At 51.8% G+C, this 25,118-nt stretch overlaps 2 protein-coding genes across 4 annotated transcripts in view; both read left to right on the forward strand.

Annotated features, from left to right (window-relative positions):
- The first annotated feature begins 542 nt into the window (after positions 1–542).
- ZP3 (zona pellucida glycoprotein 3) lies at positions 543–7,735 on the forward strand. Its single transcript, XM_039243533.1, has 8 exons — positions 543–863; positions 2,745–2,863; positions 4,582–4,685; positions 4,762–4,939; positions 5,036–5,153; positions 6,807–6,895; positions 7,011–7,153; positions 7,500–7,735. The coding sequence occupies exons 1-8, from the start codon at positions 561–563 to the stop codon at positions 7,718–7,720; spliced, it is 1,275 nt and encodes a 424-aa protein (XP_039099464.1). The 5' UTR covers positions 543–560; the 3' UTR covers positions 7,721–7,735.
- A 9,401-nt stretch (positions 7,736–17,136) lies between these two features.
- DTX2 (deltex E3 ubiquitin ligase 2) overlaps positions 17,137–25,118 on the forward strand; it is a 36,868-nt gene continuing 28,886 nt past the window's right edge. For 2 of the 3 annotated variants that reach the window (XM_039243501.1, XM_039243504.1), the window contains exons 1-2: positions 17,137–17,269; positions 18,431–18,595. The gene's annotated coding sequence lies outside the window, so the exon portion shown is untranslated. The remainder of the gene's footprint in view (positions 17,270–18,430; positions 18,596–25,118) is intronic. The other variant, XM_039243503.1, reaches the window with a different exon arrangement.

Genomic DNA, 25,118 nt, shown 5'->3' on the forward strand with positions numbered 1-25,118 from the left:
GAGCCCGACACGGGGCTCGAACCCTTGAGCCGTGAGATCATGACCTGAGCCAAAGTCGGACACTTAACCGACTGAGCCACCCAGGCGCCCCCTCTTAATGATGATTCCTGTTGGCTCCCTTGGAAGGAGCTCCCTGACACCCCCTGATTAGTTCTCCCCATCCTTCCTCCATCAAGGCCTTTCTCCTGGTCTCCCCCATCGACCTGGGACAGTTCTTAACTCCCTCAGGGGGTCAGCAAAAGGGTAGACAGGTGGGAGTAGGGGAGGGGCAAGACCGAATAGGCTGCCAGCCCAGGCTTCTCAGATTTAACTAGAATACAAATCTCTTGGGAAGAGAGTAAGCTATCAGATTCTGACTCAGTAGGTCTGGGGTGGGGCTGAGCTGTGGCAGTTCTAACAAGCTCCCAGGTGATGCTGATGCTTCTAGATGGGGGACTAGCCCACTGATTGGTTGGGGAAGGGAGGTGGGTGGGAGCCCAGGTGCCAGTGGCATCATCTGGGGTATAAGACCGCTGAGTGGGGACCGAATGTAGTTACCAGTGGGAGTGAGCATAGGCGCCATGGGGCTGAGCTACTGGTTCTTCGTCTGCTTTCTGCTCTTGGGAGGCACAGAGTTGTGCTTCCCCCAGACCACCCCGGATAAGACCCACCCCTCATTGCCATCAAGCCCTCCCGTGGTGGTGGAGTGTCTGGAGGCCCAGCTGGTGGTCACGGTCAGCAAAAACCTTTTTGGCACTGGGAAGCTTGTGAGGCCTGCAGATCTCACCCTGGGTCCGGAGAACTGTGAGCCCCTGCTCTCTGTGGACACGGACGACGTGGTCAAGTTTGAGGTCGGGTTGCACAAGTGTGGCAACAGCGTGCAGGTGAGACTTGGCCCTCTTGAGGGCCCTGGGGAGTTTGGGTGCAGAGCAGATCCCCAGGGAGAGGTGGGGCTGGGCCAGATCCCTTTCGTTGGGGGCAGGGAGTGGCTGAGGCCTGAAGCTGGGCATTGGTGACATGGGGTGTGGCGGAGGGGAGTGATTGAAAGCACATGTCTTTGGCGACTGGAATCAGGTGTGGGGGGGTGGAGTCCAGAGGTGGCAGTGAACTTTAGGCCAGACAGGACATCCTCCCAACTCTGATTCCTGAGGATTTGTGAACCCCTGGAGGGCATCCAGGAGTGATGTGGCTGATTGGGGAGGTGTGCGTTACGAGATGAGCTGGCGGGTGGCCCAGCATTTGCAGGGACCCTAAGAACTTGTGTGGAAGAGGTCAACCATAACCCTTTGGAAAGCCCAAAGCAATCACAAGAGAAAGAACCCTCTAATGTTGGCCTCCTTCACTCATGTTTAATGGCTTGAAGCCTCAAACTAAAAGCGTTATTGAGGAAGGGGGTACAGGGCATCATGGTCCCCTCTGTGTTGAAGATCTTAAAGGCAGTCCCAAGTCGGGGATGAGGAAGCTTAATGCAGGAGTCAGGTATAAGGGAAGAGTTAAGTGATTCAGGCTACAAGGAGGGGCTTCCAATAAAGCAGAACTGGATTGGGCCCAGGATCCCTAGCTGGTCCACAATTCTCTGGCCTGACTTCCAGCCACCCCACAGAGAGCCGTCTTCTGCGTCCTGGGCCCTGCTTCTGCCCACCAGGTCTCAGCTTGGCTAGGGTGGGTGCAAGTTCCGCACCTGGAGCCCTCCTGGGGCTCTGATCTTAGGTGTGTTCCCGGCCCCCCAGGGCTTGCCCCAAGGTGTTCTGGCCCTTGTTTCCCTGGGGAGAGGGGAGAGACCCCAGAAAACTGCAAGAGCTATTTAAGGAATGATCCTAGTTGAGTAACTATCAAACTTTCAGCATTAGAATCACCTGGGGAGCATTTAAAAATTCTGATTCCCACAGCCTACGCTAAATCAGACCAGAAGTGGGAGCCACACATCAGGATCTTTAAGGTCCCCAGGTGAGGCCAATGAGCACAATCTGGCCACACCTTTCTCCTGGGCAGGGGGGTCTCAATTTTGCCTGATAAGAATCGCCCTCGGCCAGGACCTGTGCTGTCTTATGGGGCCTTAATTGGTTTAATGCCCCGAAATTCTGAACTTCTGACCAAGGGACCCACAAATTATTCAGCTGGTCCATTTGGGGTCCTAGCTAACAGAAAGCTAGGATACTCTCTTGAAGACTGAGCAGTTAGGGGCCAGGCAGCTTCCCTGTTTCCTCCCGGGTGGCCCATTGGAAGATGCAGATTTCCCCAGTAGCACCTGCCTGGCTCTTCCTGCCTCAGGCAACCCCTGAACCAGTTTCCCCTTCTATGAAATGGGTGTGAGAATAAGTCCGAAGAGGAAGGGCAACTTGAGTGTTAACTGCTGTGGCAACAAGTTAAAGTTCCTGGTACTTTCTGGCTTCTTCCAGGGGGCTTTCTCGGTCCCAGGCCTCTGCACCCCCCAGAAGGAAGCTGTGTGTGGGGATAGGGGTGGCAGCCCGAGAGGGGGAGCCCATGCCCACACCCCTAGGCATTGGGCACTGGTTGATGCCTGATGTGGAGCTGAACCAGACCCCCTATGGGGGGGAGGCGGTTCTCAGGAGTCAGGGCTGAAAAAACTGAGGTTCGAAGGTGGTACCTGTTAAGGCTTTCCTGTGGGGCAGTGGTAGGTGGGCTTAGGGTCCAGGGCCTGTGTTCTCTCCATCCCCAGTGGGCTGCCCATCCTGCCCACTTGCATGGTTGGCAAACCTAGGCCAGGTGATGCTGGTAGGGTTGACCCCTCCCCCTCCCTGCAGGTGACTGACGATGCCCTGGTGTACAGCACCTTCCTGCTCCACAACCCCCAGCCTATGGGAAACCTGTCCATCCTGAGGACTAACCGCGCAGAAGTTCCCATCGAGTGCCGCTACCCCAGGTCAGTGTGGGATGGGGCCTGTTGCAGCCCCTGGACAAGCCCGTCGGCCTCCTGCCAGCAAGACTGCAATAAGGTGGAAGTACTTAAGCTGTGGCCCCTGCTCTCTGCCCCAGCTGGGAGCGGGGAGCCTGTGGACTCTACTTTGAGCCTCTGAAATGCATCTGGGCTACAGCCACTGCTTGGTGGAAGCTGTAGGGCTGCCCAGCTCTGGCCTTGGAGTTCAGAGAGCCTCTCCGTGAAGGGGGAAGCTCTAGGCTCCTATGGTCACTGCTTGCCCTTTGTTTAAATCTTCCCTATTACCTGCTTGCAGGTGGGGGAAGTCCCTCACGGCTTAGCACTAAGCATGTGCCTGTGAACTTGGGCACTGAGGCATGAGAGGGTGACCAGGCTCCTAACAGTGGCAAGGCCATGATGCCGGGTCCTGTGTGGCTCAGCTGAGTGCAGAGTGCATGGGCTTTAATCCTGCCCTCCCTTCTGGGAGGAGGTCAGGAAGGTTGTGCTGATACCACGAGGGCATGGAGATGAGCCATGGCGTGGGCCTGGGGAGGAGTCATGGTAGAGGCTCCCAGAACAAGACCCTGGGAGGGTACATCAGGGGACAGGTGGGGGTGAGACCGTCTGGGCAGAGCCGCGTGCACACACACACCCCAGGGGAGGGCAGCCTGACACTAATCGAAGCTGCAGCCCAGGGCACCTTCAATAAGGGAAGGGGGACAGATAGATTCTTAATGCCCAACAAATCCAGAGAAGGTGCTCAGGCTGGCACCTTACCAGGCACCCCTTCCCCTCACCATCACCACCAAGAACCAAATGGAGTGGTAAGGACTGTCCTTCAATTCAGGAGGTCCTCTGGCCGCTGGTACTGGAGGCAGATGGAGATGGGATGGAAGGAGTCCTGACCTGTGGCAGCAGGGGTGGAGGGGCGGGCTGGCGGGAGCTCAGTGCCTGACAGTGGGGTGGGGGAGGTGGAGGAGCCAAGGGCAGGAAGGCCAGCTGCCCTCTCTCCCTAGAGGGGCCAAAGCTCTCCTGGGACCACAGCTGTCTTGCTTTAGAAGGTCTCTGCCTGAGACTGGCCTGAGAACGTTGGCTTGCCTGGCCCAATGGGGGTGGGCAGTGCAGGTGGCCTGCCACAGGCTGGGGTACTCCAGAGTTCCGGGTACCTGAGGCCTGGTTCTCAGATGCATCACTGACCTAGCCTCTTCCACGACACCTGGCGGGGTTGGCAGGGCTGGCAGGGCCGACCTCCGACTGCTTCCGAAGACCTTCCCATCCTGATTTAGGCTCAGTCTCCTGGCTTCTCAAGGACCAGAGGCCTATCTGTATTTATCTCTGAAGGACTTCACTAGATCTCCAATCAAAGCTGAGGGGTGCAGAGAGGGATGACTGCCTCAGGCTCCAAGCCTGAGCCCCAAGTCGGTCTGGGTCTAAAGGACAAACCTGTAACTCAGGTGTATCCTATGTTCATGCCTCTGCCTGTGTCCTTATGGCTGGAGGGAGGGGGGCCTCCTCACAGGTGTCGAGTTTGGGAGGGTCAAGGGGCAGGCTCAGACTTCAGGTGTCCGTTCAGCTGCCCTGGATCAGCTGCCTGGCTGGGTCATAGCTGAAGACTGAGGCAGAAACAAACACCCCCCCCCCACCTTCTCCCTCCCATTGGAGGCTCCATTGAAGCCAGATGGGGTGAGCTCGGGACAGGTGTGGGCAGCTACTCTTCTCTGTAGGCATAGCAACGTGAGCAGCCAGGCCATCCTGCCCACCTGGGTGCCCTTCAGGACTACAATGCTCTCAGAGGAGAAGCTGGTTTTCTCTCTGCGCCTGATGGAGGGTAAGCATAAGGGGATGGCGGAAGGGGGCTACAGGGAGAGCTCTGGCGGTCTCTCACCCCTGGCTATGCCTTTCAGAGGACTGGAGCTCTGAGAAGTGGTCCCCCACTTTCCAGTTGGGAGACATAGCCCACCTCCAGGCCGAAGTCCACACTGGCAGCCACGTGCCACTGCGCCTGTTCGTGGACCACTGTGTGGCTACATTGACGCCAGACCGGAACACCTCCCCTCGTCACACCATCGTGGACTTCCATGGGTGAGGGCTGGACCACATCTCTGGGGGTGCCCATGTAACAACACGACACCCACCACCTTAGCCCCTGACCCCACTGTCTACTCCTTCTCTTCAAAGCTGTCTCGTGGATGGTCTCTCTGATGCCTCTTCTGCCTTCAAAGCCCCCAGACCCAGGCCAGAGACTCTCCAGTTCACAGTGGACATGTTCCACTTTGCTAATGACCCCAGAAACACGGTAATAGCCTTTTAAAAAATCACTTTGGGGCACCTGGCTGGCCCCGTTGGGAAAGCATGCAACTCCTGATCCCAGGGCTGGGAGTTCGAGCCCCACATTCTGAAGTTTGAAACGACTGGTCAGAAAGTGATGGTAACAGGGATTTTTCAACTATGACTCTCTATTAATCCCCTGGAAAGGCCACATAACCCCATATATTTTCATTTAATTGGGGTGAGGCCTGGCATTACTTCTAGAACTTGGTGATGGAAATCTTCCTATGATAAGAATGTTACAGCAAACACTTACACACCTACCATCTAAATTTCTACTATTAGACTGGTGGATGAGTGAGTAAAATACTATCTTGTTCTACTTGGAAATCCTCAAAAGCTACTTAAGCTCCTAGAGGACTCTAAGCAGCTGGGTTTGCAAGCCACTGAACCAGAGGCTCCTATGGTTGGGCGGCATTAAGAGGTGAGCACAGTGAATCTGTAGATTATATTGAAGCTACCTGCCCCTCCCCCATCCCTGCAGTTCTGTTGAGAACAGGAAGCTTGATACCGGTAGGTAGCAGGAGGGGTATGAATTGAAGCTATTGGTGATATGTCCTAAAGCTTCTGATGGCAGGTCCTGGGTCAGATGGAGTTGGGGATAGAGGAGAGCAGAGTTGGAGAAAGGGCCCTGGTCCCCAGATCAGTGACCTTGTACATCCTAGGTTAGAGGATCCTAGCTGGACTTGGGAGTGTCATGGACTTCAGAGGTCTGGTGGGGCGGAGAAGGGGATAAGTTTTCATACAAGTGGTGGTTCTTTTTTTTTTTTTTCAAGTGGTGGTTCTTAGTACAGAAGCCACCAGAGCTGCTACCTGAATCTCTAGGGATTTTGGTGGAGGGGGGGAGGTGTGCCAGAGGACCATGCTGATCAATGAAAGGTAGATTGAATTCTGGGAGGGTTCTCCCTCAAAGGCAGATGGGATGGTTTGGCTGACTGTGGCCATGGCACTGGGCGGGGGTAAACCCTTATTTATGAGGATCAGGGACCCATTCTAGGGTCTTAGCCTCCATTAACATAAAGTCCTGGGAGGGAGCTGAGGATAAAAGCAGTGCTTTCCTGAAATAAGGATTCTAAGGGACACTGAAGCCCTTCTCTGCTGGGGCAGACACCAGTGGCCAGAAATGAGTGCCTACTGGCTTGTGGAGGTTTCTGGAGTGGTTTCCCTGCTGGTGCACTCCACCACTAGGTGGTGGCCAAGGCTTGTGGCTTTACAGAAGGCTTCAGAGAGAAGGTGGGTAGAACTTTCCCCACCCTTGTGGGGTTGGCAGGGGCTGAAGCACTAGAGTACGAAGGTATGAAGGGGATCTCTGCCTGAAGATCCCTCTGCCAAGTGGACCATTGCTGACGTGAGCCCTGGTTTTGTCAAAACTTTCCTTCCCCCAGGTGGCAGGGCGGTAAGCCATCAGAGTTGGGGAACGACGGTGGGGAATAAAGCTGGTGGGTTTCAGTCCTAGAGTCTGATCTGCTACTTCCTCCAAAATCCTGGGCAAGTTCACCTCTGACCCTCTATCTCCAAAATGGAACTCCCTCGAGGCTTAAGAGTGAAAGGGGGAACTGGCTTATTGAAGTCACTGGTACAGCCTAGAACTCCATCTTGCAACCACTGCTCTTACTTCTAGATCTATATTACCTGCCATCTGAAAGTCACTCCAGCTGACCGAGTCCCTGACCGACTAAACAAAGCCTGTTCCTTTAAGTCTTCTAACAGGTGAGGGAACACATTAGACACGGCTGGGGTAGGAAACCTGATCTGCCTCCTTACTGTCTACCTCCCCGGTGGGTATGTCATCAGCAACTGTCCAATCTTTGTCTTCTCTGCCCAGGTGGCTCCCAGTAGAAGGCCCTGCCGACATCTGTAACTGTTGTAACAAAGGTAGCTGTGGCCTTCCGGGCCGCTCCAGGAGGCTGTCCCACCTAGAGCAACCGCGGCGCAAGTTGGCTCTCCGAAGTCGAAATCGCAGACATGGTATGCCTTAGGATGGTTGTGGGGCCACAGCTCTCCCTTCAGTTCGGGGTAACTGTGTCCCTGCAGAGGGACATTTCTCCTCTGTCCCCCAATCAAGGCTGCTCACCTCTGGGGCAATGCTGTTCATGGCGTTCTTAACAGAGAAGCTTTTGTGTTCATAGGGGGCTCTAACCCCCCACCCAATGTCAGCTGGGTGGTTCTGAGTAGGGCATAGTGAGAATTGTGGGGAGATAATGCAACTGTCAGAATAAAACCTACTAGTTTAGGCTACTGGAACAGAGTAAAACCCCTTTTCTGACCCTGGGTTTGGGACTAAGGTGACCCGCAGGTGTCCTGTATCTTTCAGTGACTGAAGAAGTAGATATCACCGTGGGGCCTCTGATCTTCCTGGGAAAGGCTGCCGATCACAGTGTGGAGGGGTCGACCTCTCCTCACACCTCTGTGATGGTGGGCGTAGGCCTGGCCACGGTGCTGTCCCTGACTCTGGCTACCATTGTCCTGGGTCTGGCCAGGAGGCATCACACTGCTTCCCGCCCTCTGATCTGCCCTGTGCCTGCTTCCCAATAAAAGAAGAAAAGTGAGCTCTCTGGCTATAGCACAGTGATGTCTGATAGGGGTGAGCTGGAGTGGGGGGCAGATGGTACATCAGAGCCATGGGCTCAAAGGAGCACAATCTAGCAAGGACCATTGTACCTTTAGTGAGGGGGTGGTCTCTAAGTGGAGAGGCCAGACTGGCTTGTGAGCGCAAGCCTCCATTTTCCTGGCTTCGGGCGACACGGCCTTGCAGGTAGGGTGGGGAGGCTGATCTTCCCAGGCAATAATAATCCCATGCCTTCCTAGAGGCCGGGATGTAAGCTGTTGGGGGCTGGGCCCCTTTCTGGGCTAGCAAAGGGGCTTCTGTGTCTCTGGACTTCAGGCATCTGAATTCAGGGTAGAGGCAGGGAGGAGAAGACTATGCTCTAGGGCCAGTAGACTAGAGGCCCAGAGGCCAGAGGTGACTAGGTCCAGGGCAGTGGGCTGGACAGTGGTCACCTGAAGCCTGAAGCTGCTGTAGAAGGGGACGTCTGGGGTGCCTGGGGTGTGTGAGCAAGCTGTGGCCAGGTCTGACTCGGTGGGCCCCGCAGGAGGGCCCCGCAGGAGGGCTGTCACTGAGGGGAGCTGCCTTGCTGACTCTTGCTTCCTGGTAGAGCTGCCTTCCTCTCCCAGGCCCTGGGCCTTTTAGGGAGGGAATGGTGCCCCAGGGGGGCCCAAGGAGCTTGTGGCCCTTGACTGACTCCGTCCTCCCCCAGACCTGGCTTATTCTCCTGACTGGATGAAGGTTGCCTTCACTGGGACTCTGAGCTTTGCCAGTTACCGGCTGTGAGCCTGAGGGTCCTCGTGGGCAAAATGGGGCTCATACCTGTTGGCCAGGCCTACTGGACATAAATTAAGTGGAACGAAAAGGAGCTGTATGTCTGCAGCCTGGGGCCTGGCTGAGGGCAGGGGCTCTAATGTACTGCCAGAGGCATGCAGGCAGATGGCCCAACTCATGGGATTCTGGGTCTACTGAGAACAAGAAGCCCTTTGACCCTGTAAGTGTGGCCTGTGAATACTATTAGCATCACCTGGGGATTTGTGGAAAGGCCAGGTTTTGGGTCCCATGCCAGATTTAATCTGCGTTTTAAAATCTCCAGGTGATTCAAGTGCATGGGGCCAGGCAGTTTGCATCCTGAAGGAATTCCTCCCCTCCCCCCCTCCCCCCCAAGCAAGTCAGGCTGTTGAGGGAGTGAAAATCTAGAGGTAGGAGGGGTGGGCCTCCTGGAGCAGCTTGAAGAGCTGGCAGGTCCTAGCTGGACAAAATGGGGGAAGTGGGTGTGGAAGGAGGAGAGAGGGAGAACACTTCACTTTGGGACAAGGGAGGGCGATATGCCCTTTAAGCGGTGGAGAAGAGAGGGAGGCTTCATCGGGCCACCAGCAATGAAAAGGAGCCCCTGCATGGGCAGTCCGTGTCCAGAGGACCCACGGGACCGGCAGAGACTGGCCTGGAGGCACAGAAAGGATCAGCCCGGCTCCCTACCACTGCTGCTTGGGCAGGTCACTTCATCTGTAAGATGCGCTGTGAGTGGAGTGCTTGGTGGCCTCCGGGCTCAGGCAACAGGACTGGGGCCAGATGGCCTGTGTCCCATCCCCTGGGGCTCTACTCCTCACTAGGGAGCAGTTTTCCTTCTAAGAAGCAGGTTTCCTTCTATTTGGCATCATCCCCTTTCAGAAGGTTGGAGTTCTCAACTTCAGGGTTCTTGGGAGGAGTAACGTGTTACTTGGGGCCCGGTACAGGGGTTCAGAGCAGGTCCCCCCAAAGTGTGCTGCTTTGCCTACAGCTCATACGAGAGACCGTGAATGGGTTCCTTCTGTTTAGGGTTAGGATGGCTGTTTAGATAAGACTGTCCTAAGTAGAGGTGGGCATAACACATGTGCCTTAAGGAAACATGCCTGTACATTGTGTTATGTAAATGAGCCTAAGGCTCCTCCCTGGGTGGGGAGTTTAGTAGCTTAAGAGGTAAAGTTGTTGGTGGATCATATCAGAGGCCACTCCGTGGTCCATCTGCCCAGGTGCAAGTCAGGTTTTAGCTCAAAAGGTCTAGGTGGTCTGGGAGGCCTCTTCAGGGCCTCTGCCATCACCTGAGGCGTGGTTTTGGATTTCATTTGCCTGAGTTTAGAGAGAAGCTGGAAAGAAGGGCTTAGGGGAAAATGTAAGAGAGGTTAATGGGTTTACAAGCAGGTGGGCAGCAACTGTCAGGTCTTGGGGTCTGGCTCGTGACCAACTTAATTCTTAGTCTAGCCAGAAACCCCTTTCGAAGGAGAGGTTTTTCCTTCCCCAACACCAGCATGTGTTCAGACAGAACAACACTATAAAAACTATGGCTACTTCTACTACACCCCAGGGGATTGTCCATCCACTATCTGCTTGCGACATCCTGGGAAGTCCTCTTCAACTTCCGCTGTCCCCAGCGGAAACAGGAAGTGGCTGTATCTGGTGTGAGGAGGAAATGTGAATAGCAGGTCCGCCCCAGCCAGTTCCAGATGGGCCACCTCTCCAGGTGCCACCAGAGAAGAGGCCTCCAGCAGCGAGGTCCCAGGGCCCTGCTTCCAGAGTCTCCTACTCCAGCTTCCAGTTGAAAGGGGAGGTGGCCGGCAGCTAGGGGTCTGGATTTCCATTGCTTATGGCCACCTGGTTCCCTGGTGTGTGGAACAGCTTCTCAAATCCTGTGAAACTCTCAGTGGCCCAACACTTCATGGGTTTAAAACTTTGTGCTTCCTGTTAGCCAGGGGAAAAAAAAACAATGCAGGGGGAAAGGGGGAACCGGGGAGTAAAATCATGTTCCTACAAAAAAAAATTAAATGTCAAAGATCTTTTTTTAGTTTGAGAGTCCACTCGTGTGTGTGTGTGTGTGTGTGTGTGTGTGTGTGTGTGTGTGAGAGAGCAGCAGGGGCGTGCGTGGGAGGAGGGGTGGGGGGAGAGAATCTCAAGCAGGCTCCCTCCACACCGTCAGCACAGAGCCTGATGCAGGGCTCGAACCCACACACTGAGATCGCCACCCAGGTGCCCCAAAGGTCTTGTTTTAACTCCTTCCTTGAGGGGGAACTGCCACCTGTGAATGGGTTCAAAGGATACTCTCAAGACTTAATCAGGAATGCAGAAATGAATTTGTTGATAGATGCAAGTTTGGCTTCCTCCAAAGGGCAGAAATCAATTGCATCTCCCCAGACAAGACTCATTTGCAATCATTTGCATGACTACTGGTTTTCCACACTATACAGAATTGCAAAATATCTTGGTCAAAGACTAGGAAAGGCAGACTTTTATTGAGTCAGAATCTGGAAGCATGCTGGAGCACATTCCGTAATCTCTTTGCTCATGTCCGTGTCTGAGACTCCAGCTTTTTCCTCATGGGTGTTAGATTTATCACGTATTTTTAGCAATCTATTCGGAGCAGCTCCAAGGGACTATTGGAAGTTTTCTGGGGGAGGTTGGCTATCACCAGAAGGTTAACTCTCTCAGGGCGCCTCTTGCCCTCAGCATTTAGCCTAAGAGGCCTGCCTGCCTTGTCCACACCCCACAACTGAGATCTCTCTCAAATAAATCTCAAACCAGGATGCCAGAGTATTAATTTACAATGAGAACAACTGGGGTGGAGGGCATAGGTCCAGTGAGATTGCCTGGTGTTAAAGCAAACTTCTCGGATGATTTCACTGTGAGTACACATCAGTTCTTTCAGACTCACAGCGAAGGAACCAGCAAAAAGGACAAGCCAGTTCCAAACATGTTCCAAGGGGCCGGGACTTACATCGACGACGATTTTAGGGGCTTCACTCCTGGGGCTGCAGAGCCATCATGCTTTTGTTGGGTGTATAGGTCACACCTGGGTCCTGCGCGGGCACGGGTGCCCAGAGATGCCAGGTGCTGTCTATTAATCAGAAATGAGCCAGGCAGCTGTGGCTTCTAATCAGCCAATTCCTCCCAAGTGTCAGATGGAGGCCAATTAGCCGAGGCACCAAGCAACAAAATTCTGCCTTTCCAAGCAAAACATCAGAAAGTGCTTGAGCCCCTTAGCGGTGATGCTGGCTGGGCCTGTGTCTAGCCTTTTCCTGGATTCACACGGATCTTTTGCTCCCGGGTGAGCTGGGGCTGGTTCCAGGATGCGAACCTTTGGAAGCAGTAAACCCTGGCACCTGGAATGGAGGCTAAGGGCCCTTGAAAAAAAATTTTTTCTTTGGCCACCATTGCTCCCCATTCTGCGGCCAACAGCCACATTCTTTCTTGGGCCATGTCATTCATTTTTAGTTGCTAGGGAGCCTTTGGAAGCCTGAGGGCCACACAAGCTCCATCCTTTGAGACATTAAAAAGACACAAAACTCCCCTTCTAGGCAGATGAATCTGTTAGGACAAAGAGCCGGTGCCAGGAATGTTTCTGTTCTGTTCCCTTTCACCCCTATGTGCCAGGCATACCTAACCTGCCCTACTGTGTGTATGAGGGGGGGCGGGAGGGGAGGAGGCATGCTCACATTTTCCAAACCCAAACCACAAACAGGTGCACGTTCCTTTTTTGTTTAACAATAGATCTCAGCCATTGTTCCGTTAGCACCTGTGAATCTTCCTCATTTTTTTTAACTTTTAAAAAAAAATTTTTTTTTAGTGTTTTATTTATTTCTGAGAGAGAGAGAACAGGGGAGGGTGAGAGAGAGAGGGAGACGCAGAATCTGAAACAGGCTCCAGACTCTGAGCAGTCAGCACAGAGCCCGACGGGGGGCTCGAACCCACGAACCGTGTGATCATGACCTGAGCCAAAGTGGGACGCTTAACCGACTGAGCCACCCAGGTGCCCCTTCCTCATTCTTACTGAGCTTTCTGAGGTCATTCAACCAGCCTTCTTCTAGTTGCTGCTGATCCTTTGCTACCATATTAGTTTAAGGCTCAGTTTGCAAGTGGCCAATCCTGTTTCCCTCATTTCCAGCTTCCTGAGGACATCCTGCTGCAGTCTCAGAACCCAGCACACTCGCTCCATCCTGCCTGAAAATTAAAAGTCCATGTCCCCCTACCCCCCATGCTCCCTCTTGCTGCTGCCCTATTTTGCTTCTTTTCACGACCAGAACTCTTTATTTTTCCCAAATAAAAATAGTCTTTCCTTTCAGGTTATAAAAAAGGAAACTATTCATTGGGACACACTCAAATGATGCAAGAAAAGTACAAAGAAAGTGAAAATCACCTGCTATCTCACCTCTGAGATATTACTGCATTGGCTAGTGTCTTTCCAGGCACACACAGCCACAGCCATGGGCAGCCTTACGTAAGTAGCCTCATTCCACACATGTGGGTTTATCCTCTTCCGCCCCCTGCCCCTATGTGTGGAACACAAAGACTGTTCTTGAAAGAGCTGTCTGCATTCCTGACCTTCACAACCACATACATCTATGTGCATTTCTGTGCTCAGGCCCCTGCTTCTCAGTGGAAACCAATCTGGTCACCAGTGGCCTCTCTGTAGTTAAGCTGGAAGTCTGGGGCATTTCCCGGAGGCTGCAAGGTGAGACAGCCCAGAGCTGGGAGGCAGGAGCCCCGGGTTCTAGTACAGTCTCCCCTCCCAGCCGACCGCCTTCTTGGGTCCCTCAGAAGTGTCTGTCGCCACTGAGCACCACCTTCATGTCAAGGGACATGCCCCTTGATTCTCGGCCACCATGCTTGCCCCAGTCCAGCCTCCCTTCAGGCACTTCTATGTCTCATCTGTTCTTCAAAAGTCAGTGTTCCTGGGGTGCCTGGGTGCCTAGTCGGTTAAGCGGCCAACTTCAGCTCAGGTCATGATCTCACAGTTCGTGAGTTTGAGCCCCACATCGGGCTTTGTGCTGACAACTCAGAGCCTGGAGCCTGCTTCTGGTTTTCTGTGTCTCCTTCTCTCTCTGACCCTCCCCGGCTCACACTCTGTGTCTGTCTCTCAAAAAAAATAAACATTAAAAAAAAAAAAGTCAGTGTTCCTTAGCCTTGAACTAACCTTGCTCATCTTCTGAGGACTTTCCATGGGATCTCAATGTCATTGCCAGTGATTCCCAAACCCCTCCCTCTATACAGATAGCTCCAGAACCTCACCGTTCTTGCCCATCTCCCTACCTCACTCTCACCTTGTTTTCTAATTTTTTTTTAATGTTTTGTTTATTTCTAGGAGAGAGAGAGAGACAGCGTGAGCAAGGGAGGGTCAGAGAGAGAGGGAGTCACAGACTGAAACAGGCTCCAGGCTCTGAGCTGGCAGTCAGCACAGAGCCCGACGCAGGGCTCGAACCCACGAACCGCGAGATCATGACCTAAGCGAAAGTCGGACGCCTAACCGACTAAGCCACCCAGGCGCCCCATGCTCACCTTGTTGACCAGAAGCCCCTCCCCCCCACATTTCTAGTGTCCTTTGCCTCATGGGAAGACACCCCGTGCACCCAGTCTTCTAGGTTGTGTCCTCTGTGTCTTCCTGACTGCCTCAGTGAAGCTTCCCTCCCCTGGCTTTTCCCCTGGTTCCCACACTGGTCACCAACCTGGGCAGCCCCATCAAGCCTTCCTCAGCGCTCTGGCTCCTCCTGCTCTCTGAGTTTGGATGTCTTCCCCTCTCCAGAGCCTAGGTTCTAGAACCTCTCTAGCCCAACCTGCCACCACAGTTATGTTTGAGCCCGTAGGTGTGCGTGCTGTGGGATTTTTGGATAACATCACACAAGCATTTTGCTGAGGAAAAAGGAAGCACTCAAGAAAATGTTTTTTGAGAGGTGCCTGGGTGGCTCAGTCAGTTAAGGATCCGACTTCACCTCAGGTCACGATCTCAAGGCTTGTGGGTTCCAGCCCTGCGTCGGGCTCTGTGCTGATAGCTCAGAGCATGGAGCCTGCTTCAGATTCTGTATCTCCCTCTCTCTCTGCCCCTCCCTGCTCGTGTTCTGTCTTTCTCAAAAATAAATGTAATTTTTTTAACGTTTTATTTATTTCTGAGAGAGAGAGAGAGACAGCGTGAGCAGGGGAGGGTCAGAGAGAGTGGGAGACACAGAGTCTGAAACAGGCTCCAGGCTCTGAGCTAGCTGTCAGCACAGAGCCTGATGCAGGGCTTGAACCCACGGACCATGAGATCATGACCTGAGCCAAAGTCGGCCACCCAACGACTGAGCCACCCAGGTGCCCCTAAAATTTTTTTTAAAAAAGGAAAATATCTTTTGGGTGTTGAAAGGCTAATGGCTCAGACCATTTCACCTGCACCCCCTGTCCCCCACCAATGAAGCCACTCATATAGAGGTGCTCAAGTCTGGAGTTAGACACCACTCTGATTTAAAGACCAGCTTTGCTGTTTGCCGGCTGTGTGACCTTAGACACATTGCTTAAATGGTGTCTCAGTGACCCCATCTTTAAAATGGGGATAACGAGGGGACACCTGACTGGCTTACTCAGTAGAGCATGAAACTCTTGATCTCAGGGTTGTGAGTTCAAGCCCAATGTTTGGCATGGAGCCTACTTAAAATATAAATAACATGAGGAGAATGATAATACCTACCTCATTGAGGGGATTCAATGAAGTGATGCATGCCTAATGTTTGGCACATCCTAGGTGCTTTAGAAATGTTTGGTGTAGGGGCACCTGGGTGGCTCAGTTGGTTGAGCATCTCACTTTGGTTCAGGTCATGATCTTACCATTCATGGGCTCAAGCCCTGCGTTGGGGCTGACAGCTGAGAGCCTGGACCCTGCTTTGGATTCTGTGTGTCCTTTTCGCTCTGCCCCTCCCTTGCTTGCACTCTGGCTCTCTCTCTTTCAAAAATAAATAAACATTAAACTTTTTAAAAAAAGAAATGTTTAGGGGCACCTGGGTGGCTCAGTTGGTTAAGCGTCCGACTTCAGCTCAGGTCATGATCTCAAGGTTCGTGGGTTCAAGCCCTGCATCAGGATCTGTGCTGACAGCCAGCTCAGAGCCTGGAGCCTGCTTCAGATTCTGTATCTCCCTCTCTCTCTGACCCTCCCCTGCTCATGCTGTCTTTCTCTCAGAAATAAATAAAAACATTAAAAAATTAAAAAAAAGAGAAATGTTTGGTATAGATGGTTATGGCTGAGAAAACTGATTCTGAAAGAAGATGGGAAATGTTCGCATCCTAATGTGTAGCCACTGCAGTTATGTAGTATAAATCACAGCTAGAAAGTTACCATTCAGTTCTAGAAAGAGGGCTGGCCCTGGGTATAATTGGGAGAATCAGACATTGGTGAGTGCCCAAACTCAAGGCCTGTCTCTTGTAAGTCAGGTCCTGGGTCGTAAAGAGTCCTGGCCTAGGGTCCCAGAAGTGCGGTCACAGGAACTCCTTCCCTTCCTTCACTAACTTTGAGTGAATTAGTCCCCCTTCTCTGGGCCTTAGCTTCCTCTTCTGTAAAATGAAGTTTTGAACTGAATGGTAAGGGAGTTACAGGAGTGTCTCCTTTTGAAATCCGATGAAGTGCAAGGGGCATTAGATTAAGTAATGATACTCAACTAGAGTCCAAGATTCAGAGAACTCCGAATCCCCTAAAACTGTGGGCAAGATTGTATATGTACACGTGCATATTTTGGGAATAGCTTTCTTTAGCTTTGAAAGGGAGGTCTGTGATCCCAGAAGAGCAGTCACCAACCTGGCTCAGACCTTATCACCTTCTATCGGGACTACAGCAACATCCTCCAAACTGGTCTCCCAGCTCTTCTCTGTCCCTTTAACCTATCCTCTACCTACCGCACAGAGTATCCTTCTAAACTGCAGTGCTGACTGTCATCCCTTGCTTGAATCTTTCTATTGGCTCCAGCTGCCTAAAGTCCTTGCATGGCATTTAAAGATGATCATAATCTTACCCACCCTGCTCCCCTTATTCCTATTCCAACACACCCTAGTCTATTTTCTCTGTCCTCAGCCTTTCCATATACCCTTTACCCTGACCACAGGGAACATTTCACTGCTTCCTGATTGTGTCAGGCACTTTCACACTTCCCTATGTCAGGCACTTTGCAAGAACTTCCTGTACTCCATCTGGCAAACCCCTATATATGCTTCAAAATCCAATTCATGCATCACCCCTTTGTGATGTCTTCCTCACACCCCCTCTCAAATTAAGCACACCCTTCTGTGCTCCAACTCCTGTGTTTAAACTCCCACTTATCCCACCGTAGTGTAATTCTATGTTTGAGTATCTGTCTCCCCAAGTAGATACGAAGCTCTCCGAGGTGAGAAACCAAGTTTATAACTCACGTTCTAATCCCCAGTACTCAGCACAGGGCCTGACATCACGTATGTATCGGTTAAAAAGTACCTAATACGAGTCAGTAAGTTAATGAAGTCAGCGAGTGAACAGGCTGAGGAGGAATGGATACACCTGAACAGGTGCGCCACGGGTTGGGCCCCGCCCTGCCCCCAACCCACGGAACTACATTTCCCAGAAGGCCCCGCGTCCGGGGCATGCGCACCGGAGCGCTAGGAAGCTGCGACGCCGAGTTTCACTCTGGCTGCCTCCTCAGAGTCGGAGCTTCAGCGGGAGCGGTGCCCAGGCCGAATCCCGGCTGTAGCCCGAGCGCGGCGGTGCCCTCAGCCTGCCCCCCTCGCCTTCCTCAGCCTCGGTGAGAGGGGCGGGCAGGTCACTTGCTTGTCGCCAGGGCTGGGGTCCCGGGGACGCGGAGCGGGGAGACCCAGCCGAGCTGGGACCGGAAGGGGGCGGGCGTGCGAGTGAGGGAGGGCCGGACTGGGCAAGAGCCCCGGGTGAGGTCCGGGGGGGCGGGGGGGATTGGGAAGACAAGCCGCGGCGTCCGGGAAGTCTGAGGCGCCGATGGCCTAGGACGGGACTGGGTGCCGGGTGCGAGGGTGAACGCCGGGTGGAAGCCGAAGGGCTAGCAGGGGGAGGGGCGGCAGACCCTGGGAGTTCGGGGCCGTAGCGAGGAGGGCACCCCTCCCCACAGACAGGACCGGGACGGGTCGGGGGTGTTCTTGTCACCGGGCTACCGGGTGAGGGTGGGGATTCTCCCGGGGTCTGCCTTCAGGTGAACGACTTCGCTGGAGCCCGGGGCCGTACTTTGAAAGAGTTTTGCTCCGTACTTCTGCTTCCCTCGCCTCAAGTAGGGGTCGCCCTCCAGGAAACTCCGGTTTCCTGGGGCCCTGGGTTACTTTTGAGGGGTGCGTAATGTATGTGGAGGAGGATTTAGAAGAGTCCCTTTTCTGACGCTGGCCTTCCATGCGCCCCCCTCCGCTCAGGCCAGCTGCTCCCCTCCACCCTGGTTCCACTTCCCTAAGTGCCAGTAACAGTGGAAATGGTGTGTGCACGGGCGCTTGGACCCTTAAGAATTCACTCAGAATATTTCTGCCTGCCATCCTAGCTCCTCTAGAGTTCTAGAAGGTGAGCTTCCTGGTAGCCAACCTCAGGCTTTACCATCAGGGTAGCTGTAACTAGGCCTCTTGTACTTCTCTGTGACCTTGGCCAAACTTTCCCCCTCTCTGGTATGTTAATTTCTTGGATACTTAACCACCGCAGAGTGGCTTATGAAGTCCGTTTAGGCCTTTTCATGAAATTGCTGAGCTGTTTGTTTGTTTGTTTCCACTGTACCCTTGATGACCGAGTAGGTGGAGGGAGACTGCTGTACCTTGTGCCCTGCCCAGGCTGTTGGAAAATAAATCTGGTGGTTTCCAGCCCCCAGCCGCAGCGCGCGGACCCAACATCTGTGCATTCGCTTTCCCTGACTGCTGTTTCTCGGTTTTAAACCTGATCATCTTTTTCCTTGTTGGCGAAGGTGCCTTGGAATTTGTGTTGCCGAGTCAGCAAGACTTTCGGATTTGCTCGGCTTTTGTTGTTTGTGTTTCATATCAAGATGGGAACTCGAACAAGTCATTCCTCCTGAGGATCTGGTGTCACCATCCAGAAGGGACAGTGTGTGCCAGCTCTCCAGAGAGAAGAGGTAAGGGCCACGGGGACGTCACATTGCTGCGTCCTCAGTCTGGTTTTTCGTGGAGGTGGAGACAGGGGAGGCTGGAATTTGAGGTCTCCGGGATGAAAAGTCAGCCTTGAGAGTTGATTGTTGATTGCCAGCTGTCTCACATAAATTCAAGTGCTTTCTTGCCAAGGGCTTCTCCTGTTTAACCAGTCTTAGAGGATGCTTTCCGCGTGGTTTCCACATAAGGCATGCTTTATGGGATGAAGGACACAAGTCATGGTCCTGCAGCTGACCTGGAAATTTTTATGTCTTTTTTTTTTTTTTTTTTTCCCCCTGTGAACAAAACTGGGTGCCTCGTTTGTGTCAGGGCCCATCCACGCCCAGTGTTGGGGTCCACTGGTGAGCAACAAGAGCTCTGTCACCAGGGAGCGCATGGTTGGGTGGAACAGACCAACCATAGACCGGTGGCAAGGTGTTGTCGGGGGGATATGTGTTGAGTCGTGTTGAAGCTGGAGGAATCGCAGAGCAGAGCCCTCCCCCCCCACCCCTGCCGTTCATCCAGGAAGGGGTAGGAGGGAGAAGAGGATGACAAAGATGAGTCTTGGAGGAGGAAGAGGAGGAGGACTTGGAAAGGAGGGGAGAAGCCCCACAGAGGAGTCAGTGCCTGCACAGTCTGGAAGTTACCTGGTGTGCCTGGGCCACTGTAAGCAGTTCTTTGTGCCAGAAGCAGCAAGGGGTGGGTGTGGGGTAGAGGAGGCTGGAGAAGTAGGCAGAGGGCAGAGTGTGGAGGGTTTTGGGGGCCCTGCCAAGGCTCCAGGGAGCAGGGTTTTAGAATTCCATGAGGACGTACTAAGTGAGCACACTGGTTGGAAAGCATGGGATGCATTAGACTGAATTATTCTCTTTGTTTTTGTTTTTTAATTTTTTAATGTTTATATTTGAGAGAGAGAGAGGCAGAGTGCGAGCTGGGGAGGTGCAGAGAGAGAGGGAGACACAGAACCCGAAGCAGGCTCCAGGCTCTGAGCTGCCAGTGAAGAACGCGATTTGCGGCTTGAACCCACAAACCGAGAGATCATGACCTGAGCTAAAGTTGGACGCCCAACCAACTGAGCCACCCAGGCGCCTGAATTATTCTCTTTGTGACTGTTTTCCTTACGCCATGAGAGGTGTGGCCCCCAGTTTGCTCATAGTCCATAGATAGAATGGACTGAGAGAACTGTAAAGAGCAGACAGGTGCCGTGTAAGTTGATAAGAAGGTGTTTTCTTTCAGTTGGGCACATCGAGGCATCTTGGAGGTGCTGTTTAAATTGGGTCCTGGGGTGCCTGGGTGGCTCAGTCGGTTAAGTGTCCGACTTCAGCCCAGGTCATACTCTCACGGTTTGGGAGTTCAAGACCCGCATCAGGCTCTGCTGTCAGAGTGGAGCCTGCCTCTCAGATCCTCTGTCTCCCTCTCTTTTTGCCCCTCCCCCACTGGTGCTTTCTCTCTGTCTCTCTCTCTCTCAAAAATGAGTAAACATTAAAAAAATAAAAAGTAAATGAAGTGGGTCTTGAAAGTATGGGTAAGGTGAGGATGTGTGGCTACGTGGGTGGTTCTGTATAGAGCTGAGGTATGGAGGTGGGAAAACTGGATGTACATGGGGGTAGCAGGTATCATTAAACTCTTCAGGGATGGATTGGGGGAAGGGGAGCTGTAGGCAAAAAGAAGGCACTGAAGGGAAGTGCACTGGCAAATACAGTTGATAGGAAGTGACCAGACTGTGATGGGATTTCCGTGTCAATCCAAGGAACTTGAACTTTGTTCCGAAAGTGTACTTTGGGAGGCTCAATCTCAGACCTGCCTCTCAGGTGGACCAGAAGGAGAGACAGATTTGGGGAAGACGGTTCAGAGAGAATACTTATCAGTGTAAGAGGCATACAAGTCCCAAGCAGATGCCAGCACCAGGGCCTGAAAGGGGAGGAGAAAAAGGAAGCCGCGGCAGCTGCAGGGCTGGCGGGGGAAAGTTGTGAGGATCTAGAAACCCAGCTTTTTCTCCTAACTGCCTGGGGCCAGGGAATCCAGGGGGAAAAGAGAATTAGGAAGGAAGATGAGTCTGGGTTCAGACATATTAAATTAAAAAAAATTTTTTTAGTAATTATTTATTTATTATTGTTTTAAACATTTTACTTATTTCTGATAGAGATAGAGACAGTGTGAGCGGGGGAGGGTCAGAGAGAGAGGGAGGTACAGAATCTGAAACCGTCTCCAGGCTCTGAGCTAGCTGTCAGCACAGAGCCTGACGCGGGGCTCGAACCCAAGAACCATGAGATCATGATCTGAGCCGAAGTCAGACGCTTAACCAACTGAGCCACCCAGGTGCCCCAAATAATTGTTTATTTATTTTTTTTATTTTTTATTTTTTTTAATGTTTTATTTATTTCTAGGAGAGAGAGAGAGAGAGACAGCGTGAGCAGGGGAGGGTCAGAGAGAGAGGGAGTCACAGACTGAAACAGGCTCCAGGCTCCGAGCTGGCAGTCAGCACAGAGCCCGACGCGGGGCTCAAACCCACGAACCGCGAGATCACGACCTAAGCGAAAGTCGGACGCTCAACCGACTAAGCCACCCAGGTGCCCCAATAATTGTTTATTTTTGAGAGAGACAGAGTACAAGCAGGGGAGGGGCAGAGAGAGAGAGGGAGACACAGAGAATCCAAAGCAGCTCCAGGCTTTGAGCTGTCAGCACAGGGCCCGGCGCAGGGCTCGAACCTGCGGACCACGAGAGCATGACCTGAGCTGAATTCAGTCATTTCACCGATTGAGCCACCCAGGCACTCCTAGGTTCAGACATATTAAAAGTACCTAAGAGGCCAGCAGGAATGGGGCCGTGGGCCGCACAGAAACCCTGTGTCAGGGGTAGAGCTTGGCACTTGGGTTAAAATGTGTTAGTTTTAACTTCTACCTCGGGTAAACACAGAGCTGGATTAGTACCTGCTCATCACTGTTCATGCATGACTTGCTTTCATTTATTTCCTAAGTGATTTGTAATGAATGTAGTAAGTTCCTGTGTTCCAACCACCCAAAACAAAAAAAAAGTATACGTGTAATCATTTGATCTTTCTCTCCCTCCTGAGATAACCATTACCCCCTCGCTTTCATGCTCGTGTAGTTTTATTGTACCTGTGTTTTTAAGGAAGGTAAGAAGATGTTGCTAAGATTTTCCCATATTATTGCACGTTCTCTGATTTATTTGTATTCACTACCGAATAATCCATGGAGTGAACACGCCACAGCTTATGCATCTGATCTTCCACTGAGGGGCACTTAGTTGTTTCCAGATTTTTGCTGTTGAAAGTGTGCTGCTCTGAACATTTCCATACATGTCTGTAGTACAGGTGCAAGAGGTTTTCTTGGGTACGAATTTAGGGGTGATGTTTTGCTGGGTCATCATGCGCAACTTTCGTAGATGTAGCCAGACTGTTTCTGAAGTGGTCCTACCAGTATCCAGTCCCTCGGCACGAGCATATGGGACGCTAGTAGCTCCACATTCTTGTTGACACTCGCTATAAGCAGACTTTATTTTTCCTTTTTTTTTTTAAATCTTTTTTTATAGTTTATTTATTTTTGAGACAGAGAGAGACAAAACATGGGTGGGGGAGGGGCAGAGAGAGAGAAGGAGACACAGAATCCAAAACAGGCGCCAGGCTCTGAGCTGCCAGCACAGAACCTGACATGGGGCTATTCCCTGACATTGAATATCTCTTCATGAGGTTATTGGCCTATGTGTTTCCTATGAAGTAGTTGCTTATGATTTTGCCAACTTATAGATTGTAAGAGTTCTTTATATATTCTTGATTTCAATCTTTTGTTCATATTGTGAATATTTTCTTCCAGCTTGTAACAGGTCATTCTACTTAAGACCTCTTTTGTTGAACAACCATCCTTTTAAAAAAGTTTTTTTTAATGTTTATTTTTTAGAGAGAGACACACACAGAGTGCGAGAGGAGGAAGGGTGGAGAGGGAGGGAGACACACAATCCGAAGCAGGTTCCAGGCTCTGAGCTGTCAGCACAGAGCCTGACATGGGGCTTGAACTCACAAACCATGAGATCATGACCTGAGCCAAAGTTGGATGCTTAACTGACTGAGCCACCTGGGTACCCCATGTGAACAACTGTTCTTAATTTTAACATAGTGATATGGTTTGTTTTTGTTTGTTTTTATTTTTTTTTTGTATTTGTTAACTTAGAGCATGAATGGGGGAAGGGCAGAGAGGAATGAGAGAATCCCAGGCAGGCTCTATGCTGTCACTGCGGAGCCTGATGTGGGGCTTGGTCCCATGACTCTGGGATCATGACCTGAGCCAAAATCAATAGTCAGATGCTTAAGCAACCAGGCCACCCAGGTGCCCCTATTTTTATTTATTTATTTATTTATTTTTATAGTCCTTGTTCTCTGTGTTATTTAAAAAAATCTTTTCATAACCTTAGTCCTTGCCTTAAGGAGGCTATGCCCTAGTGGAGGGCCAGGTAGATAATTGCACTCGGATATTACATGGACATTGGTTGTTAGAAGTGGCCGATTCTGGGGGCCCCTGGGTGGCTCAGTTGGTTGAGCGTCCGACTTCGGCTCATGTCATGATCTCACAGTTCGTGGGTTTAAGCCCCGCGTTGGGCTCTGTGCTGACAGCCAGCTCAGAGTCTGGAGCCTGTTTCAGATTCTCTGTCTCCCTCTCTCTCTTACCCTCCCCTGCTCACACTGTCTCTCTGTCTCTCAGAAATAAATAAAAACATTAAAAAAAAAAAAAAAAGAAGTGGCTGCTTCTCCTAGAGGGGAGGAGTGGGTTTAAGAAAGATTCCACAGGGTACGTACTAGGGAAAGTACGTGTCTGCAGAGGCCCTTGCCTACTTTTGGTAAAGAAATAGGTTCCGAGAAACATTTCTCAACTATAGCCCAGTGTGAGCATGGCGATGATGTTGGGGAAGCTGTACATTGATCACTCCACAGTTAGTTTGCACATTGTCTGTGGCAGTTTTCACGCTGGCGTGGCCAACTTATGTAGATGGGAGAGATACCCCTGTTCTGCAAAGCCTGAAATACGTATGTACTTTCTGGCCCTTTACAGGAAAAGTTTGCTGACTCCTCCCAGGGGGTGTCGTGATAACTGGTGACCTGGCGAGAGTGTGTCCAAGCCACCATAGTGGTTTAGTTAGTTGTTGCCCGATGGAAAACGAATCTACGTCAGTGCTGCGAATGTTGCCAACTTTCTGCTTTCCAGAAGCTGGAAATCTGGAATTTTTTTTTTAATGGTGAATATTCCAAGTCTTAAACATCAGCTCAGTTTTTTAAAAAACTGAAAACTGTGGAGGCCAGGAAAAAACATCTGGCAGGCCAATTTGTCCAGCGTCGGGGGACCCTTTCTGTCTCAGTGGACTCTGGGAACAGATTTAGGTTTCCTTAGACCTGTATATTTTGGGGCAGGTTGCTCATCTTTTTTTGCCTCATCTCCTCTTCTGTAAAGTCCAGAGAAGACCCGCCCCAGGACCCATCAAGATACTTAGTGCCTGGTGCATCGTAAGCTCTTGGTTGGTAGCCATAGCTGTTACTCCTGCCACTGCTTCTACTACTCCCCCATTTTGACCCCTCGGTAGGCCTGGGGACCAGGGCTCTGTCCTGACCGGCTGCCAGTGGTCACATTGCTCCTGGCAGAGAAGGTTTGAAGGGGATCCCTCGATACAGGGGATAGAAGATTGCTAGTGCCTGCCACCTGGCTGCCCTGTGGCTTTCGGTGCCCTATTCGGAAGGTTTTGCCCTGACCAGTCCCTGGAGGGCTCAGGTAGGTACCGCTAGAGGAGTTGTCACTTCCCTTCCAGCAGCCCAGCATGCAAGGGAGAGATCACGTATCAGTATCCTTCCATATCTCAGCAACCTAGTATGTTCTGGGCGTCTCTGGCTTGAGCCATCTCTTTTCAAGACAAAAGCCCCGTCTTGCAGTGCCTACCTCTTGCAGTAGTTTAGGCGGCTGGGTGTTCCGTTTTATACCTTTTCTTGCAACTCAGAGATGAGGATGTCTCTTGGCAAAGAGGTGCCATGGTACTTTGACAATATCTGTTGTTTGTGACCTACCCCCGCTGGGGTAGTTAGTGGCCTTCTCAAGCACTGATGCTAAGTCACGGCAGTGGTGCTGGTTTGGTTTATATTGATGATCTTTTAAAAGTGTTGGGCATTTTATTTATTTATTTATTTAAATATTTTTATTTATTTCTAAGAGAGAGAGAGAGAGACAGCGTGAGCAGGGGAGGGTCAGAGAGAGAGGCACAGAGCCCGACGCGGGGCTCGAACCCACGAACCGCGAGATCATGACCTAAGCGAAAGTCGGACGCTTAACCGACTAAGCCACCCAGGTGCCCCATAAGTGTTGGGCATTTTAAAGAGACGTTACTGCTAACAGAGTAATACTTTCACTTTAGAAAATGTGAGGAGTTCAGGTGTGTAAGGAAGCCGAACAAAAGGCCTCCTGCGGTTTCTCTGGTCAGCGGCGGCCATTGTGATCATTTTGGTGTTTCTGTTGAGTT

The sequence above is a fragment of the Hyaena hyaena genome, unplaced genomic scaffold (assembly GCF_003009895.1).
Source record: "Hyaena hyaena isolate Hyena2069 unplaced genomic scaffold, ASM300989v1 scaffold_228, whole genome shotgun sequence".
Taxonomy (NCBI): domain Eukaryota; kingdom Metazoa; phylum Chordata; class Mammalia; order Carnivora; family Hyaenidae; genus Hyaena; species Hyaena hyaena.

Excerpts from the sequence above, each read along its gene's own strand:
- ZP3 (XM_039243533.1), top strand. The coding sequence starts at position 561 with ATGGGGCTGAGCTACTGGTTCTTCGTCTGCTTTCTGCTCTTGGGAGGC. Across the intron at positions 2,864-4,581 it reads ATCGAGTGCCGCTACCCCAG|GCATAGCAACGTGAGCAGCC; the intron begins GTCAGTGTGGGA and ends TCTTCTCTGTAG. Across the intron at positions 7,154-7,499 it reads AAGTCGAAATCGCAGACATG|TGACTGAAGAAGTAGATATC; the intron begins GTATGCCTTAGG and ends TGTATCTTTCAG.